Raw genomic sequence first — 16,627 nt, 5'->3', positions numbered from 1 at the left:
GACGTATTTGCTAGAGACAAGAGAATCGGTGCAGAGGTGAAGCTACTATCGAATCATTCGCCACGTCCACTCCCGGATTACAATCTCTGAATCCCGGGCCAGCCATGAATGAATCTGTGAGGTCGTTAATATGTCTCAGTTGATCACCACGGAGCTCCCGGGCCACACCAGTTCCCCGAATCAAATGGAGCCCTCCCAGATGAAGCTGGTGGTCGATGATAACATTAACAAGGTCGTCAATAGCAAGGCTGGAGACGACAAGAAGCCCTGTACGGTGGAACTGCGTGGCTTCAAGCAAGGTGTGGGACAGGATCCGGATGGGGCCGAACCAGAGGGGTTGCATGATGTTGAGAATGTTGATCCACGCGAGGCAAAACCAAGAAACGAAACTGCTTCGATGGCTGTTGATGCATCACCCGGAGGCGACAACAAGGTAGACCAGGATCTCAAACTTCCGCATGCACAAGAGAAGCCGGCGGGTGCAGGAGGTCAAGTAGGCGGTGGTGGACCACATTTGCCTTTGACTGAAACGAAGGATGGCGGCCATCAATCGTTCCCTGCTCCAGCCACATGCCAGAGTTCATATGTCTCATTTGGGCCCATGATTCAAGAACCTGACGGAGATCACATACCCGACGCGACAAGACATGAGGCTGGAACAAATACTGAGCCTGAGGGTGTTCAAACCCCATCCAAAGTGAGCAAAGAAAAGCAGGTTGAGCAGCTAGCGGCGGTACACAAATCCACGCAGGCATCGCCAGCACCACATACCTCGCAGCCTGTGAGCAGCCTGCCTTGGGCAAAAGACGCGTCCGCCCCGCTTCCAAAGCTTCCCATCAGATTCGTCGATTGCATCGGCAGATATTATATATTCCCGTGGCACAAGGTCAAAACGTGGAAGGTGAGAGCTTTTGTGTGCGCCAGGCCGCACCCTGTTCTACTTCATCATTTGACCTAACGCCTGGTGTAGGGAATGAAGAAGTTGATTCAGTCAGCTTTCGCCAGGATCGATAACCTGCGACCTCATATAATGGCAGGACATTACGACCTTATCATTCAGGACGTATGGGTGGATCCGATCGCCGCCACCATCAAATCAACCCTCGCCAGCCATCCGTCACAATTCAACCCTTTAGAGACGGCTCTGTCCAGCTTCACCGCTGCTGGGCCCTCACTGAATACCATCACGCCAACAAGTCCCCCATCCCATCTCCTGCCGAAGCCCTGCAAGGGATCTACAATCCTTCCCGAGCTTTGGGACGATGTTGTCGAGCCAGGCATGATGATCAAGATGCTAGCTTGGCCTGGAGTCGGCCGAGATAGTGCATCAGCTAATACTCAGCCGCCTCAGCCTTCGCAGGCAGCATCGAGTTTCAACTGGCCTCGAAGAGGCGATCGCACACCACCACTATCGATACTCCCAGCGCCGCCCAAAGGCAAGACAAGAAAGAGACAGGATCGATTATGAAAGCAAGAATTGTGTTCCTATTAGTTACGTGGCAGGGTTAAGGCTGATGATAATATCCTGTCTTGTTTATACATGTTTACAAACTTCGTTCATACGAGTCTGACAGATTCATTGCTTGGAATTTCCTTTCACTTGACCATTTCTTCGATTGCTATTCAAATTATCTTCCTTATGATACATGTCAGAGATACACCCAAGGATCGGCCACTTGCACCTTTACTTTACTTCAATCATCATTTTCATTCGGCTCCTATTCTGTCCTCGATATATGGAAAATACATATCGGTGCGGAGGAGCTATAGAATGGAGTCAAGACCTCCTGTCTTTGTGAAACGTCGTGAACTTCTTTGAGGGTGAAATTTAACGTTTCCACATTGAGCTGGTTACGAGAACAGCTTTCTTGAAAGGCCGTCAGGGTTGCCACGTTTCTTTGTTTAATCGCAATGATGATGACAGCACTGGGGAAGAGGTCGAGAAGGTCTCTGAGTGTCGCAATCAGGGGCGTATGGGCTCTTTGGTCATAGGTAATGTCTGAACCAATGATGACATCGATCTCTCGACCTCCATTCCACACAGCTTCTTCGGTGCCAACCAACGCATGGCCCCACTCTAGCAGCCTTGGAGTAACAGCGGACTCAGCTGAAACGTTGTAGCTCCAATGAATGTCGTTGAGGGTCAAGTTGTCAGTAAGGTTGTCAATGACCTTCTCTGAGCCATCTGAAGCCGTCACATGAGCAGCACCGAGATGTTTTGCGCAAACAATGGACAGGTATCCTGTACCTGCTCCGAGCTCGAGTACTCTATTCCCTTGGATGAGATGGCTGTTGACGCACAGGTACTGTCCAAGATGAAGAGCGGCTTCCCACGTACGGAGGCCAGTTGTACCGCTGGCAGCAATGAGCGATCGATTTTCGAGAATATCAATCATGACAGGCGTTTGCAGCAATGATAGTCGGTACGAAACAATGCATCTCTGCTGTGCTTCGTCTAGCTCGGATGTTCGTGGCATAGACATGAGCTCTCCAATGCGATTCATGAGCCTGTCTGCAACTTCCTGCGGTGCAATCATATGTATTCAGCAACGGCGAGCTTGAGAATGCTTTCGGGATCTTGAAAATTTACACACATATACATCTGTCTCTTCATCACTGATGCTTTCCTGAATTCTTCTGACGAGCTCCTTCAAGGTACATAATTGGAACCTGGCTATTTTGGGTGATGGAGCCGATTGATCGACAAAAAGACGGTCGAAGATCTCTTCTTGTATTTGAGCAACCTTCAACAAGCTGCCGTCGGGATAGTCTAAGGACGGTTCCATCTGCAGATATTGATAGCAGAATCTGTCAACCGTGCATTGCGCGTTCGATGTGTGCTTCGCCATATTACTCGTCGCGGGGTGCTCAAGTGGTCTGATGCGGAGTTGCGGCGCCTGTATTGTGGCGCAACATGGATAGTGCAAATGAACACGCTCGCTGAAGCCTAGAAATGGCAGAAGAACGCCTAGTTTTATTTCACATGTATGTATGGTCAAAGTAGACAGAAAGAGAAAAGATTGAAGTACAGAGAGAAAAGACTCTGGAAAGTCGCTTGTGCGAAATGATCACGCGAGCAGGAAAGTATTAATAACATGATCCCCAATTTTCGGGCCACCTCCACATCCCGCTGTTTGAGACGCTGACAGAAGACAGTGTCGACCCAGCATACACACTCAATCATACTTGACGTCTGCATGCTATTTCAGCCTGAGCCAGTACCACAGACCAGCGCCTACGGGGATCGAAACTGCCCCGATTACCAAGCCTGCCGCTTTTGCGAAAGAAGGACCCAGTAGCCTCATAGTGAGCTGCTGAAACTCCTTCGGAGCATTGCCTCGAGGATACTTGGTAGCAGGTATGGGTTTCCCTAACCACGGGCATATCTGCTCCCAGCCGAACTCATCTTCCAACGAGAAGCATGCCAGGTTCTCCCTGGGGACAAGCTTTTTGACTTGATCGGTACTATATGATAAAGTCATCACTCAGCTGCTACTTTCCGCGACAGATGATTGATTTAGGAGAAGATGAGAAAGGAAATAAGAAACGGGGAAACCCACAGTTGGAGATAATCCTCTTTCAAGACTATGGCCATGTTGGGATCTTCGTTGTGCATACCATGATCCAAGCAGCGAAGTATCGTCACGTGCAGGGAGATGAAGAGTTTGATGAATGGATCATACAGCGCCATGAATTTCATTGCAGTGGAATTCAAGAGCGGTCTCACAGTGTGCCAGATATTCAGCACAGAAACCAACCACTTGTCGACATCTCTGTCGACATGAATATACTTGGCGTCTGGATATGCTGCAATGATGTCTTCGGCGAAGAAAGCGGGAATCTCGATCAATGTCTGGATTTGCAACAAAAATAAATATTAGGGTCAGCCACAAAGGCTCGCAGCGATAGAACGAAAGAGAAATGAATAATCATGTGCTTTTTAGATACGTACGTCGTAATCAGCAAACCACTTGTCGAACTCTGCTCTTCCGTAAGGTTTCCCAGCTCCGAAGTATTTACACCTCAACGCCTCTTCGAAGATGGCCATATGTGTATTTGTCTGCACAACCTCGTACATATGGTAAGGCTTGTAACCCAGGATTTGCAGAGCCTGGTACAGGGAAAAGGTTCCAGATCTAGACAAAATGAAAATCAGTACTTTTCTAGACTTAGACGTATATCAACTCAAAAATTTCCTGGCCACTGACCGACTCCTGCTGGTCACTATAACCAATTTCTCACGGACATGAGCCGGAGTTGGCAGACTATCTATGAGGCGCGACATGTCTTGTGAATTGCTCCGCACACGCCCTGCAAGTTGTAGCTGTAGATGCCGATGTATCTCGAAATGGTTGTATAGGGGATGTAATTAATTGCAAACTTGATGCACCAGAATCTCTAAGTGAAGGAAGCGTACGAATAGAGGGAGGAAGAGGGACACCCGTTCAACGCAAAGTTCTGCAAATATATACACATATGCGTCTCCAGTCACTTTGCAATATTCCATCTCAACATCAGGCAAGTGCCAAGACTAAGACTGGCGGGGCTCAAAGTTAAGTACGCCTCGTTCCACACCCACAACAGTTCCAGCAGACATGTATCATCGTAGCAGTTGGCGCACTATATCGATGCCCAGGTGCTTGTGGCCAGGGCCGTTGACCCAGCGCCTCAGCACTAACAACCGCTAGCGAGGTCTCCTGGATAAGAATGCCGACAGCCGACGAAATGCCAGCTTGATACGCTCTCAGTCGTCTTCATGACAACAAATTTCCGGGAACGTTGATGGATGTCTCAGCTCTATCCATAGTAAGCGCTACATCTCGATAATACGTAGCCAAGGATGAAGCATCCTAGCGAAGTGATTGGCAGCGCACCTGGCAGGGCGCGGCGGGTGTCCACATTTAATTCTCACATCATACTTGGAAATTGATCTGTCGAGCGAGGGATTCCCACTGTGGAACCATAACTTGCTGCCTATATGATAATTTGCTTATTACATAACAAGTAATCTGATTGATTCCCAAGACTCCAATCCGTCGTCTAAAATTGTACCTGAGGACTAAAGACAGCAAGGTGTGAAGCTGCTTCCTTCAATGCTCAGTTTTAGAAGCCTTAAGTCTACATAAACGTGATAACAGGCGGGTGACACTTACAGCCTTCAGACATCCATTCCTCAATTTAGGTAGCAGATTCGTTCCCGGGTATCAAAACTATATAACATCACACGTCCACTCGTCTTCATAAAGTCAGACAGACGCGTGCCATTGATCGTGACTACAGTGCTTTCCTGTTATCAAGTCATGTATCTCCGCTCACTCAGCACTAGATTACCCAGATGATCGAAGCTGTTGTTTCTGTGAGGAATATTTGGAACACCATGGGCGAGCATCCGGCTACCATGTTGTCGTGAATCCATCGTATAACACTCTTCTAAAAGCTTACAGAACGTCAAGTAATAATTGACATGATGCCTGCAGTAGGCCTGCAGTAGGCCTGCATTTTTATCAAGGAGCAAGTCAGATATCGCTGACTCGGATCTCAATGACATGCAACCAAAGGGTTGAGTTTGATAGAAAACTATATCCTTCATCCAAGTGCTGACGGTTTAGTCGGAAGTCGGTCTCTATTCCAAAAGTGGGCTGGCTTCCAGCACATAGCGACGAGCCGTATTGCCTACAAGATAAGGATCGCCCACGCAAGAACTGTTCCTTGAAATGAAATAAATCAGTGGATCTGCGAAATCTCAAAGTACCTAGTCTACATATCTTATTTTGGGTCGACGTATGAATGGTGTTCCTGAAATACATAGACAAGTATTGTGCTTCAGGAAAGAATCGGTCACTACATGACCAGAAAATTATCTATATAAAGTACTAACGGAAGCCTACGCAACAATGGCTACTAAACTTGAAAGGTTGTTCTCAAGTAATTAATATTTAGTACTAACAGGGACGTCTAACGCCTCAAGTTAAGAAAAGGCACCCGGCTACAATTCTTCATCAGCCTTGCCCTCAGGCTATGACCGTTTACGTCATGAACCGCGATAATTAGCGTATAAACGAGGCTCTCGAACTTAACCAACCTCGGGAACATGTGGCCAACGAGAAGAACCTGAACACGGATGACTCGATAATGATGACCCACATAGTGAGTCCACCAGAGCAGTGGGTCATCGAATTCGAAAGCCGAGGTCAACTCATGAACTTGTGATCTTATCTTGTTGTTGTCTTTTTCTCTCTTGTCGACTTGGTGGACTGCTCGTTCTTGTATCGACCATAGAGTTGGCTTAGAACAACTGTTATTTTCCATTGGATCTTCATTTCCATTTCTCAACTGTAGTCTTTCCTTTGATACTCCCAATCGTCTCCATCGAAATCGCCCATCTGGGTGTATAGACAAAGAATAATTCGCCACCCACCCGCCATCCTCCGATAAACCATGGCTGCAGCCACGCAAGCGTCGTCTCAGCTAGGAGACTTTGAGGCCGTCAGAAAGTCTATAATAGACCTCCTTGATCAGCCCGAGTACGATGATGGCAGTGCCGGACCGGTCCTCGTGAGACTCGCTTGGTATGCGCCCTTCTCCTTCATCTTCTCGTCCTCTTCCTCCTCTTACTACTCAGAGGAAGGAGACCTATCAATATTCTTCATCAGGTATTAACCTTACTGGACAGGCACTCTGCCGGTACTTATGATGCCGAAACCGACACGGGTGGAAGCAATGGCGCTGGTATGAGATATGAATCTGAGGGTGGCGACCCTGCCAACGCGGGTCTGCAGCACGCCCGTCTGTTTCTCGAGCCCGTCAAGCGCCAGCATCCGTGGATCACCTATGCCGATCTCTGGACTTTGGCTGGCGTCACAGCCATCCAGGCCATGGGCGGCCCCGAAATCCCCTGGCTTCCTGGGAGAACAGACTATGTCGACGACAGCAAGCTCCCGCCACGGGGAAGGCTCCCAGACGCAGCACTCGGGTCAGATCACATTCGATCCGTCTTCTACCGCATGGGCCTCAATGATAGGGAGATTGTGGCACTCTGCGGTGCCCATAACCTCGGTCGCTGTCACACTGCTAGTGAGTTTCTTTCTTAGCATCGCTCCCCCCCCCCCCCCCAAGAACAAAATTCGTGACTGTGTCCATCCCTCTAACAGCCACAAAGACTCGGGCTTCGAAGGAAAGTGGGTCAACAATCCGACGAGGTTCTCGAACCAGTACTACCGCCTGCTTATGTCGGAAGAATGGAAAGAGAAACGGCTGCCTGGTTCAAACATCCTTCAATTCGCAGCCTTTGATCCCGTCACGGAAGAAGAACTCATGATGCTGCCGACCGATATGGCATTGATCCGCGACCCAGAATTCTCGAAGTGGGTGAAGCTGTACGCCGAGGACAAGGCCGTGTTCTTCAAAGACTTTTCAGACGCATTTTTCAAACTGATGGAGTTGGGCATCAGCCGTGACGATGCAGGCAAGGTGATCAATTCAGATAACGAAAAGGGTGGCTATGTCAGCGCTCCGAAGAAGGCAGAAAAGCTGGGCCGGCCTGGGGAGGTCCAGGGAGAAGGCCAGGTTGGAAACGAGGCGGCGCCGCTGGCAAAACAGAATGAGAAGTACAGGGAGCGTGCGAAGCTGTGAATGCTGGACTATCGTCCTAGCATTTCCTCGTTCACATTGAGGCAGGCTGCGGTATGATAGAGATTACTAGACTGTTCTAGAGCATAGAGCCACAGTGGTTGTCAACTTAGAATTAGAACTGTTCCATTTTAAGTCATATACCTCAGTATCTTTCCATCGGTGGAGGTTGGACAGGTCGTTGTGCGTGGGTGCAGAGCACCTCCACCATTAGGCATTGTCTCCCACAAACATCTAAGCATTCTGTAGCCTGCTCAAACTGCTATATTTCTGGTGAATGTTCCACTTATGAAAATAACTAACTCATGCCAAAGGCGACGTCAGGATAATTGCTGAAATTGAGATGCGTCTGTATGCTTTCCAAATCCAATGATGACACCAAAGAGTGTAAGGGGTAGCCTCAAGATCCCAGCCATCGTGGATACTCAGTATATGATTTATTTCAATTAACTATGTACAAGAATCCTCACATATTGTTCTAATGTTTGCTAGGTGACGTGATGTAATTATATATCCCACAAGAAGCTAAACGAATATTCGTGCCTACTCAAGCACCAAGACAGCCATCATCAGTGCGATGGGCACGAAGAAGCCAGCGATGGCGTTTGGTGTTGACAAGCTGCCGCTGCTGCTGGAACTAGAACCAGAGCTGCCCGAGGATGAGTTACCAGATGACGTGCTTCCATCGCTGGTGGAAGCAACCACAACACCATCCATGGTCACATTGGAGTCCGAGTATGAGTCTCCTCCATATTGCGACGTCGTCACATCTTCCGAGAGACCAGGACCCTGGCCTGCACCATTCTCCATGTACTCATCGATTCCCGATGGAGGCGCAGGGATGAGGAGATCAGAGACGTCCCACTCATCTGACTGGGCCGGGCACGTAGAGGCATTTGTGCTGGTGCTGTAGCCTCCATCCCCGTCCGGGTTGGGCGTTTTGGCCAATGCGCTGGCCAGCTCGTCAAAGTCCTCATTCGGCGTGACCTCGCCATCTGAAATCTCGACGATGCCGTACCCATTCGCCTCGGTGGAGTATTCGTAGGCAATACCACCAGAGAACACCGACGTCATCTCGGTCGAATACAGAGCAGCGACCTCCCCCCAGGCTCTCTCATCCTCGATGCAGCCGTACTCAGAGAGGAACAACGGAATGCTGTAGCCAGTGTATCGCTGGACTTTGGCCTGCCACCCTGAAGTCACAAAGTCTGACGGGTCACACCACGAATAATCATTGAAGGCGAAGAAGTCGACGGCTGAGCTGTCATCCCCGCAGTCGAAATACTGGAGCTGCTGTTCAATATTCTCCGAAACGTCTGCGGAGGAGTATCCGACGGGGATAGTGCGGTAACCCTGCGCATTGATATAGTTCTTGATATCGCGGGTGACCGCACGGATGTATGGCGCCACACCGGTAGTGTCCTTGTCATTGATGACCTCGTTTCCACTGAAGAAGAGCAGGGTGTTGGTGTAGTTGGCGAAGCTGTCGACAGTCGCGAATACGGACTGAAGGTATCGCTCGTTGTATGAGAGGAAAGCGTCGGCTCTGTTGAGAGAGAACTTGGGCGAGTTGACATCCAGGGCGAGGTAGATGCCTGCGCTGGCGAGGAGTTCCATGCCTTCGTCGTGATTCTGCGAGTTGTCTACCGTATAGACACGAATAGTGTTGATACCCAAAGTCTTGAAGTTCTCGACGTCCCGCGTAAGACTCTCGATATCCAGCAATGGATCTGCAGCGTCTGCAGCACCACCCGGTTGGTAGGCTACTCCACGAATATAAAAGCGCTCGCCGTCGGCCCAGAATGCTAATGGACATCTTTATCAGCTATCATCCGACCCCCTTATTCTTGGAAAAAGGTTTGATCTCACCATTGCCTTCAATTGTCACCTCTGGCACACTGCTGGATTGCCGACGCAGAGCACCACCAGTGTGCCCTGCCATGGCCACTCCCAACAGAGGCACCACAGCCTGAATTGGCTTCATTATGAAAGTAAATTGATAAAGAATGTGTGAAGTCACCAGTTATCGAGTTTGTCGTCAGGAATGAAAGATAATTAGAGAAAGTGTCGAAAGTTGCGCGCGTATCAGGTGAAAAAGCACACCCTTACAGTATCAGAATTCGGGCGCTGTTGGAATTACTTGAGTTTGGTCCAATATATATGCGGAGAGGATGGTTCCTTAATCGATCGATAGGAAAAGGAGGTAACCTAAATATGCATGATGATCATCGATAATCGTGAGCCCACAACCCAGCATGCAACGGACTGCGTATCCAGACCCGCTAAAGGCGTTTGAATTCTTGGCCAAGAAAACTGTTGGTCACGGATTGTCGTTGTTCTCTGGGCTTCAGTACAATTGCAATTTGCCAAGTGTAGGTGCCGAGCCGCGTTCAAGAGGCCAAGCCCTTGGGAGTAATTAGGAGGCCCTCTTGGCAACCCTCTGTTGCGCAAGACTTGGCATCTCGTATTCTGTCCTGGTTCTTTGTCAATCTGCGATTCAGTCGCTCCAAATGCAGGCTTTATCAGGGGACGAAGAGTGCAAGAGATACTAAGTACTTAATCATAGAGAATGGAGAAAAGAAAAAACATCCTGACTTCACCTGCCACCTTGGCAGGAAAAGTGGAGGAATCCCCTATCGTCAACGCTATGAACTTTGAGACACCAGGGCAGTCAGGACAATATTCAATGACATACTCACCGCCTTATCAAATGACCACAAATTTCCAGGTGGACGATATTGAGGTCAATCAATGTAATACTGCAGGGCACTCGAACATGCTATCGTCTAGGGAATAATTATGGAAACAAAGGCGGCTGGTGGCGTGGAGAGCCACCTCCTATGTTTTCTTCGCATCGACGACCACTGATCCGACAGATGGACCTGTTGAATAGGCCAGCTATGAACATGGTGGCCTTCAAGCAAATATGTATCAGGGGACGTAATATTCCCTTGTGCTTGGGCGGGTGTTCGAGGTATGCCTCGCAGCATGATCTGCCCTCGACCGAACCACGCCGCTCCGCAATTGACCAGTGAGAGTTTCTTTCCGTTTCTCATGGCCTCCTGGCTCTCCATGGGAATCCTCTTCCTGTAAAGTCCACCTCTCCTCTCTTAAAATTCTTTTTGTGTCTACAGCGACGCTGCCTTGAGAGATCCTTATTGGTCATCGGCGATACTTCGAGCGACAAGCCTCTCGCCGTCTGGGACTCGATAGACGAACATATGGGGGATGAATTCCAGGTAGGAGAGTTGTGTAATTATTTCTGACAGGTTTCATTTAAGTCATTGCCTTTCCTATCTTTAATAGTACAGGTTCCTACTCTCGGCATGCCTCTTTGCCGAGCCAGGTGCGGTATAGTCTATCTCGCCGAAGCTGGTGAGGTCCTTTTCGAATGTGGCCTGGATCTTGGTGACTTGCTGAATCTGCTTGAAGTCGAGTTGGACCTGGTCGAAGGCAGCCAGGCTCTCCGCTGCCTTGACCACGTTCTTGATCTGACGACCATTAAGGTCGTACTCAGCCAACGTCTGGAACTCGTCCTCCGAAATGCTTACGCCGCCAGGGACCTTGTTGCAAAAGTTGTGCCAGATCTGCAATTTTGACTTGACGTCAAGATCAGTATACCGGATTGGAATGTGGATGCGACTCTTAAAAGCGTCATCGAGCGTTGCCACACGGTTTGTGGTAAGAAACAGGATACCGGCGTAGTACTCCAGTACACGCAGGAACACAGAAACCATGGCATTGCGGTGAAGATCGTGAAGGGCTCTCTGCTCCAGGAAGACGTCTGCCTCATCAATGAGGAGGACGGCACGCCAAGTCGAGGTCATGTCCATGATCTCGGTCAGTTGTTTGTCGAGCTCCTCACTCGTAACGCCAAGGTCGCCTGAGGAAACCATGAACAGAGGCCGCTTGACGTACTCCGCAACGCACTCTGCGGTCAAGGTTTTCCCGACGCCTGGCGGGCCGTGCAAGACGCAGACGAGTCCCTGGCCTTTGCCTTTCACAATGTCATCAAAGCCATCCTCTGCCGCTGGGTTGAGTCCCCTCTGGGAGTGCGTATACACAAGTGCTTGCACAGTCTTCTTGGTCGTCGCATCGAGAACAAGCTGGTCGAAGCACTGGGGATTCCACGTGATCTCGGAGACATTATCGATGGAGAACTCCAGGAAGCGTTTAGCCGTCATGGAATAACCCCTCACCATGGCACTGGCGAGAAGGAGATCTTCCTCAGTCAGCTCATCGACCGGATGATCCTTTCCGAAGCTGTACACCCAGATTGTATCATTTGCGTCGAGTCTGTGGTAAGTCTTGCAATCGATCATGATACGGCCGCCAGCGTCAAATCTCAGATATTTGCCCGGGGATTGAGGATGCCTCTTAAGCGCGATGCCCTTATACTGCATGAAATTCTGGCCGCTGGCGAGCTTCTGGAATCTCTTGCCCCTGGCCAAGAGCGTCTCGCGAATCTCATCGACGTTATCAGTAAACTGAAGGGGTCGCGCCGCGTCCGAGCTGATCTCCCTCACACCGGTGTACTTGGGGATATGCAGATCGAGTCTCCGGTATCCAAACGTGTCGCCATCATAGTCAACGAATCGGGTGTTTAGATTCAGGCCTGGTTGCTCATCATCATCTGAGTCGTACCAGTAATCCTGAATACGGAAGGCTCGGTCCTGGTTCTGGACCTTTGCATGCACGATGGTGCCGGGCGCAAACAGCGTCCACAGCTTGTCGTACGCGATGGCCTTGCTGTCGCTTGACAGGCACCTCTCCTGCGCAGCGATCTCTAGCTCGAAGTTGGTGTTGATCCAGTCGAGCAGCAGCCGGAGCTGGTCCGCCGACTCCGTGTCGCCCTCTGCTTCAAAGCGCTTGAGGCCGACTTCCTTGAGTTCTTTGCGATAGTGGAATAGTGAATGGTATGGAGAGGCAATCTGAACGTCGTCGACATCTATAGGGTCGGATGGATAGTTTCCAATGACTTCCTTGAGCAGCTGGCGCAGCGGCTGCGGGTTGACATAGAGGCAGGTTTCGTCCAGGTCGCCCTCAGAGTCATATCTCCTCACGACGCAGAAAGAGAACAACTGCCACCAGTCCTTTTTCTCGCCCTTGTCGATATCCTCCTTCTTGCGCTCCAGGAAGTAAGGCTTGTCCTCGCTGTCGAATTTTCTGTCGAGATGCTTGAACTCGCATTTCATGGTTTGGTCAGTGTCGTCATCTGGCTTTTCATCTTCTTTCTTGCCCTTGCCGTCTTTTCCATCCTTGTCGCCTTTGTCATCCTTCTTTCCAGAAGTGGATGCTGAGGCTGATGGGGAGGCAGGATCAACTGTACTGTCAACTGCATCGTCGTCAGGCAAGCAAACAGCAGTGCGCAGTTTCGAAGTGGCCCGTCTGAACAGGGACTGTTTGGCAGGCGATGTCTTGGCAGGCGTGTTGCCAACTGGGGTCTTTTTGTCGTCCATTGTGTCACTTGAGGAGGAGGTTTGTTCAGTGCCCGTGGTGCTTGAAGGCATGGCGGCTGAAATGTGCAGTGGATAGTTGGTTATTTTGTGTGCCAATGCTGTATGAGAGACAATGGGGTCTAGAGCAGGCACCCAGACAGACAAGGGGGGTGGATGTGGGTGAGGTGTGATTGTCTGAGATCCGGCCGGGGGGGGGGGGGATATCGTCACAAGAAGGCTGTGGAAACAAAGGTAAACTGGTCGAGGCTTGCAGGGGTCTCAGAGATGAAGCACTTGAGATTGTTGCGCAGATCTGGGCTGCTGCAAGAAGCAAGAATGAATGTAAGATTTGTACACTCGTCAATCTTTGAAAGTCGAAATGACAAAGATAGTATCGCAGACTCGAAGTAGAAGTCGTGAATGGTTCATTCGAAATGGGCAGATGAATGTGTCGTAGGGAACCTATACTTATAGGCAGCCTTACCACTGACCAGGTTTGCTACCTCTTGGCGGCGAGTGAGTCAACCGGGTGACCACCACGGTAATTGCAGATCTGATCAGCGTATGTAGGATATTCCAGTCTAAGCTGTGTTGCATTCGAGGTCTCCCATTCACCGCTTCAGGCAGCCGGAGCTTGCATGAGGCCAACTGTGCCCATATCTAGGCACTGCAAGAGGGGCGTTGGTTCAGGCAGCACTGCGGAGATGGCACTGGTGTCATAGCAGGCCCCATGCTGGTGTAGGAACGCCATGGCATCTAGGGACGACCCGCAGCTGTGCAAGCCAGTAAGCAAAAATTGATCAAGAGGGTTTAGTACAGCATTAGCCCAGTTGCATGCATGCACTTAGCCAACCAACGCAGCACACACACAGCCCAGCCCAGCGGCGCAGCCTCCCTCTTCTTCCAGCGTTCGTCTCAAAAGCAGGCTGCCACTGCCACAACTCTCATTGTGCTGGTCGACTTGGTCGGGCTGCCTCGATACCGACATTCTGTGGCAATTGGCATAGACGGAAGACACAAGCCTCGGCAACATACAGCTGTTGAGATGTCGATATCAGTAGTGAGCACAGGTGCAAGTTGCGCTGGCTCATCGCAACCTATGCTGGGGGCTCCTACCGCCAACCAGGCTCGGCCAGATATTTGCCTGCGTGTCGATCATGCCACTAAATAATGTCAGCTTATATGACCCACCTTCATATCAGTGATGCGGGCATATACGTGTAAACTCGTCAGAAGATGAAATGGCGGCGGAAAGGCGTGGTTCAACATCACGTAGGTAGGTAGAGTGGGGGACAGGGAAGCAAAGAGGGGCTCAACTCAGGGTTGGGGTTGCTCCGCCCGGAGCCGGATTATCTAGAGCGGGGACGTCCCGGAACAGCTTAGGCTAGTTGCTGTTGAGCGAGAATACGCACGGGCCACCCACAGATTGCAGCTCCCGCCCCAAAAAAATCTCTGGTGATTGTGTGGGCTGGCACGGGTTCATTCTGAGCCTGGCTAAATCGCGAAAATCGAACCCCAGTCAGTCAAACTTCGACTTCGACTTCGTCCTTCCTTTTTTCCTTACTCCTTCGCCCAGCACCCACCAACCCAACCCATCTGCGAACTTCGAAATCTCAGCCATTTCGACAATTCGACAAATCCTTCAAGATGGCGGACGCCGATACTCCCGTTACTCTGCGGACTCGCAAGTTCATCCGCAACCCTCTCCTGGGTCGCAAGCAGATGGTCGTGTGAGTATTCATCTTCCAGTCCATCCATCCGCCCACCTTCTCGACTCTGTTCTGCCCCTCAAATCAGCATCTATACCCCACAACTGCAAGTTCATCGATATCACCAAGCATTGGAAGAGGAGGAGACCACGAAAAAGGATTGCGGAGACGCACTTGTTCAATCAGAACAAACCGAATCGACACCGCGAACTTGGACCGGGAGGACTGGTGATAGGGCCTGCACAAACGGGGATGAGGGTGCAAACGGGGTCGAGAAGATGCAGTACATGGCAGTACAGCGAATTCGAGAGGTGGAGGGGCCGAGACGGCACGACATTGTCAAGCAAAGGCTCGGCCACAACTTCTGTCGAGACGCGAGAGAGACACCAAACACCTCCCCACACACACACACACACACACACACACACACAGCACAAGAATTGCCGAGTTTGTCGTGACTAGTGTTCTGACCTCTTTTCTCCATCACAGTGACATCCTGCACCCCAACCGTCCCAACATCGCCAAGGACGAGCTCCGCGACAAGCTGGCTGGCCTGTACAAGGCCGGCAAGGACCAGGTCTCCGTCTTCGGTCTGCGCACTCAGTTCGGTGGCGGCAAGACCACTGGCTTTGCCCTCGTCTACGACTCGCCTGAGGCCATGAAGAAGTTCGAGCCTCACTACCGCCTGGTCCGTGTTGGCCTGGCTAAGAAGATCGAGAAGGCTAGCAGGCAGCAGCGTACGTATCTTTGTCCCACGATGACCGTGATCATCCCCGCACCTCACTGTCTCGTCACAGTCTTAGCCGGTCATGTTTAGCTAACTTGTGTCCTTTTCCCCCCTAATACAGGCAAGCAGCGCAAGAACCGACAGAAGACCCTCCGCGGCACTGCCAAGGTCAAGGGTGCCAAGGCCAAGAAGGAGAAATAAGCGACTCGCCCCCCTCTTCCCCTCTCACGACCTCGTCTTACCGACACTGCCAATTCCCCGTTCCCTACTGCTTCTTATCCATCCCGAAGCATGTCGGTTCTCGAGTTGGTACTTGGTCGGGCTTTGCGAGGGCTGTACTGGCTTTGGTTGGCAGGTGTATGCACAGGCAGGAAGGCAGGCGGGCCGGCAGAGTGAGGATATACACCCGAGACGCATCATCGCCCGTGATGCTGCGTTTTCGAAAATTCGACATGACATGATGCACTACCACATGAGGTCTTGTTCGGCAACACCCACACAAAAGAGATTCTGTTTTTTGAGGTCATGGCGTCGTGAACACGGATGGGACTGCGGTGGTTATATGATCAATCATAGCATCAAAACAAATAAAGCACTCGCATGCGCCGCCATTCTTTCGACATCCTGCTTCCAATTCCGATCCAATCTCTCGAAAGTGGTTCAGGTCTTATTCGTCTATATTTGATTCTGGCCAGGACTCTAATCAGAGCAAGGCTTATCTTCTCTCGCTGACCAACCTCCCGTACCAACTTATATTGAAGAAAATAAGACAAGAACAGTGCCTCGAGTGAGGCAGGTATATTGACAGCTCCAGGCTGAACCCCAATGAACGCCACCAGCTTGATCCGCGTCCCACTTCTAAACACAAAAGCCAACTCCGACTGATCTTCCAATCGGGTTATCTCAGGCAACAGCAGCCCTACAATATATATCACCTCCGCAACACCAAGTTCACGACCACAACCGCACCCGCCGCAGCCGCAACCGCCGCGCTCCCTAGCCCTCCTCCCCCGATCGCTTGCCCCCCACGCCTGTCGGCCCCGCTAACGTGCACGACCTCCTCGTGCCAGCCACAGTGAGTTGCCGTGGCGGCGGCATACTTCTCACACGAGTAAAAGGTCACC

At 50.7% G+C, this 16,627-nt stretch overlaps 7 protein-coding genes across 7 annotated transcripts; 3 read left to right on the top strand and 4 right to left on the bottom strand.

The window, feature by feature from the left end:
- Positions 1 to 130: 130 nt before the first annotated feature.
- On the top strand, positions 131 to 1,468 carry M406DRAFT_334105 (uncharacterized protein; the record flags this gene model as incomplete). Its single annotated transcript, XM_040920902.1, has 4 exons — positions 131 to 493; positions 536 to 697; positions 752 to 901; positions 971 to 1,468. 4 exons carry the CDS (start codon positions 131 to 133, stop codon positions 1,466 to 1,468), a joined length of 1,173 nt encoding a protein of 390 aa, XP_040771450.1.
- Positions 1,469 to 1,718: 250 nt separating this feature from the next.
- M406DRAFT_267193 (uncharacterized protein) lies at positions 1,719 to 2,849 on the bottom strand (the record flags this gene model as incomplete). The annotated part of the gene is made up of 2 exons (XM_040917863.1): positions 1,719 to 2,522; positions 2,601 to 2,849. 2 exons carry the CDS (start codon positions 2,847 to 2,849, stop codon positions 1,719 to 1,721), a joined length of 1,053 nt encoding a protein of 350 aa, XP_040771449.1.
- A 351-nt stretch (positions 2,850 to 3,200) lies between these two features.
- On the bottom strand, positions 3,201 to 4,402 carry M406DRAFT_295808 (uncharacterized protein; the record flags this gene model as incomplete). Its single annotated transcript, XM_040919213.1, has 4 exons — positions 4,209 to 4,402; positions 3,953 to 4,136; positions 3,561 to 3,853; positions 3,201 to 3,465 (listed from the first exon to the last, which is right to left on the bottom strand). The coding sequence occupies exons 1-4, from the start codon at positions 4,283 to 4,285 to the stop codon at positions 3,201 to 3,203; spliced, it is 819 nt and encodes a 272-aa protein (XP_040771448.1). The 5' UTR covers positions 4,286 to 4,402.
- Positions 4,403 to 6,438: 2,036 nt separating this feature from the next.
- On the top strand, positions 6,439 to 7,754 carry M406DRAFT_353383 (heme peroxidase; the record flags this gene model as incomplete). The annotated part of the gene is made up of 3 exons (XM_040922760.1): positions 6,439 to 6,569; positions 6,674 to 7,074; positions 7,160 to 7,754. The coding sequence occupies 3 exons, from the start codon at positions 6,439 to 6,441 to the stop codon at positions 7,630 to 7,632; spliced, it is 1,005 nt and encodes a 334-aa protein (XP_040771447.1). The 3' UTR covers positions 7,633 to 7,754.
- Positions 7,755 to 8,172: 418 nt separating this feature from the next.
- On the bottom strand, positions 8,173 to 9,613 carry M406DRAFT_63707 (family 72 glycoside hydrolase; the record flags this gene model as incomplete). The annotated part of the gene is made up of 3 exons (XM_040924848.1): positions 8,173 to 8,317; positions 8,390 to 9,434; positions 9,499 to 9,613. 3 exons carry the CDS (start codon positions 9,611 to 9,613, stop codon positions 8,173 to 8,175), a joined length of 1,305 nt encoding a protein of 434 aa, XP_040771446.1.
- A 1,315-nt stretch (positions 9,614 to 10,928) lies between these two features.
- M406DRAFT_47189 (uncharacterized protein) lies at positions 10,929 to 12,824 on the bottom strand (the record flags this gene model as incomplete). The annotated part of the gene is made up of 1 exon (XM_040924324.1): positions 10,929 to 12,824. The coding sequence occupies one exon, from the start codon at positions 12,822 to 12,824 to the stop codon at positions 10,929 to 10,931; it is 1,896 nt and encodes a 631-aa protein (XP_040771445.1).
- Positions 12,825 to 14,574: 1,750 nt separating this feature from the next.
- M406DRAFT_358188 (putative 40S ribosomal protein S24) lies at positions 14,575 to 16,124 on the top strand. The gene is made up of 3 exons (XM_040923824.1): positions 14,575 to 14,797; positions 15,266 to 15,513; positions 15,625 to 16,124. The coding sequence occupies exons 1-3, from the start codon at positions 14,715 to 14,717 to the stop codon at positions 15,702 to 15,704; spliced, it is 411 nt and encodes a 136-aa protein (XP_040771444.1). The 5' UTR covers positions 14,575 to 14,714; the 3' UTR covers positions 15,705 to 16,124.
- Positions 16,125 to 16,627: the final 503 nt, after the last annotated feature.

Source organism: Cryphonectria parasitica (assembly GCF_011745365.1).
Source record: "Cryphonectria parasitica EP155 unplaced genomic scaffold M406scaffold_9, whole genome shotgun sequence".
In the NCBI taxonomy this organism is placed as follows: Eukaryota; Fungi; Ascomycota; class Sordariomycetes; order Diaporthales; family Cryphonectriaceae; genus Cryphonectria; species Cryphonectria parasitica.
Note: the sequence above shows the minus strand (reverse complement) of the source record. Positions and strands in the feature narration are given on the sequence as shown.

Coding starts and splice junctions, on each gene's coding strand:
- M406DRAFT_358188 (XM_040923824.1), top strand. CDS start 14,715: ATGGCGGACGCCGATACTCCCGTTACTCTGCGGACTCGCAAGTTCATC. Junction 14,798..15,265: donor GGTCGCAAGCAGATGGTCGT/GTGAGTATTCAT, acceptor TCTCCATCACAG/TGACATCCTGCACCCCAACC. Junction 15,514..15,624: donor GAAGGCTAGCAGGCAGCAGC/GTACGTATCTTT, acceptor CCCCTAATACAG/GCAAGCAGCGCAAGAACCGA.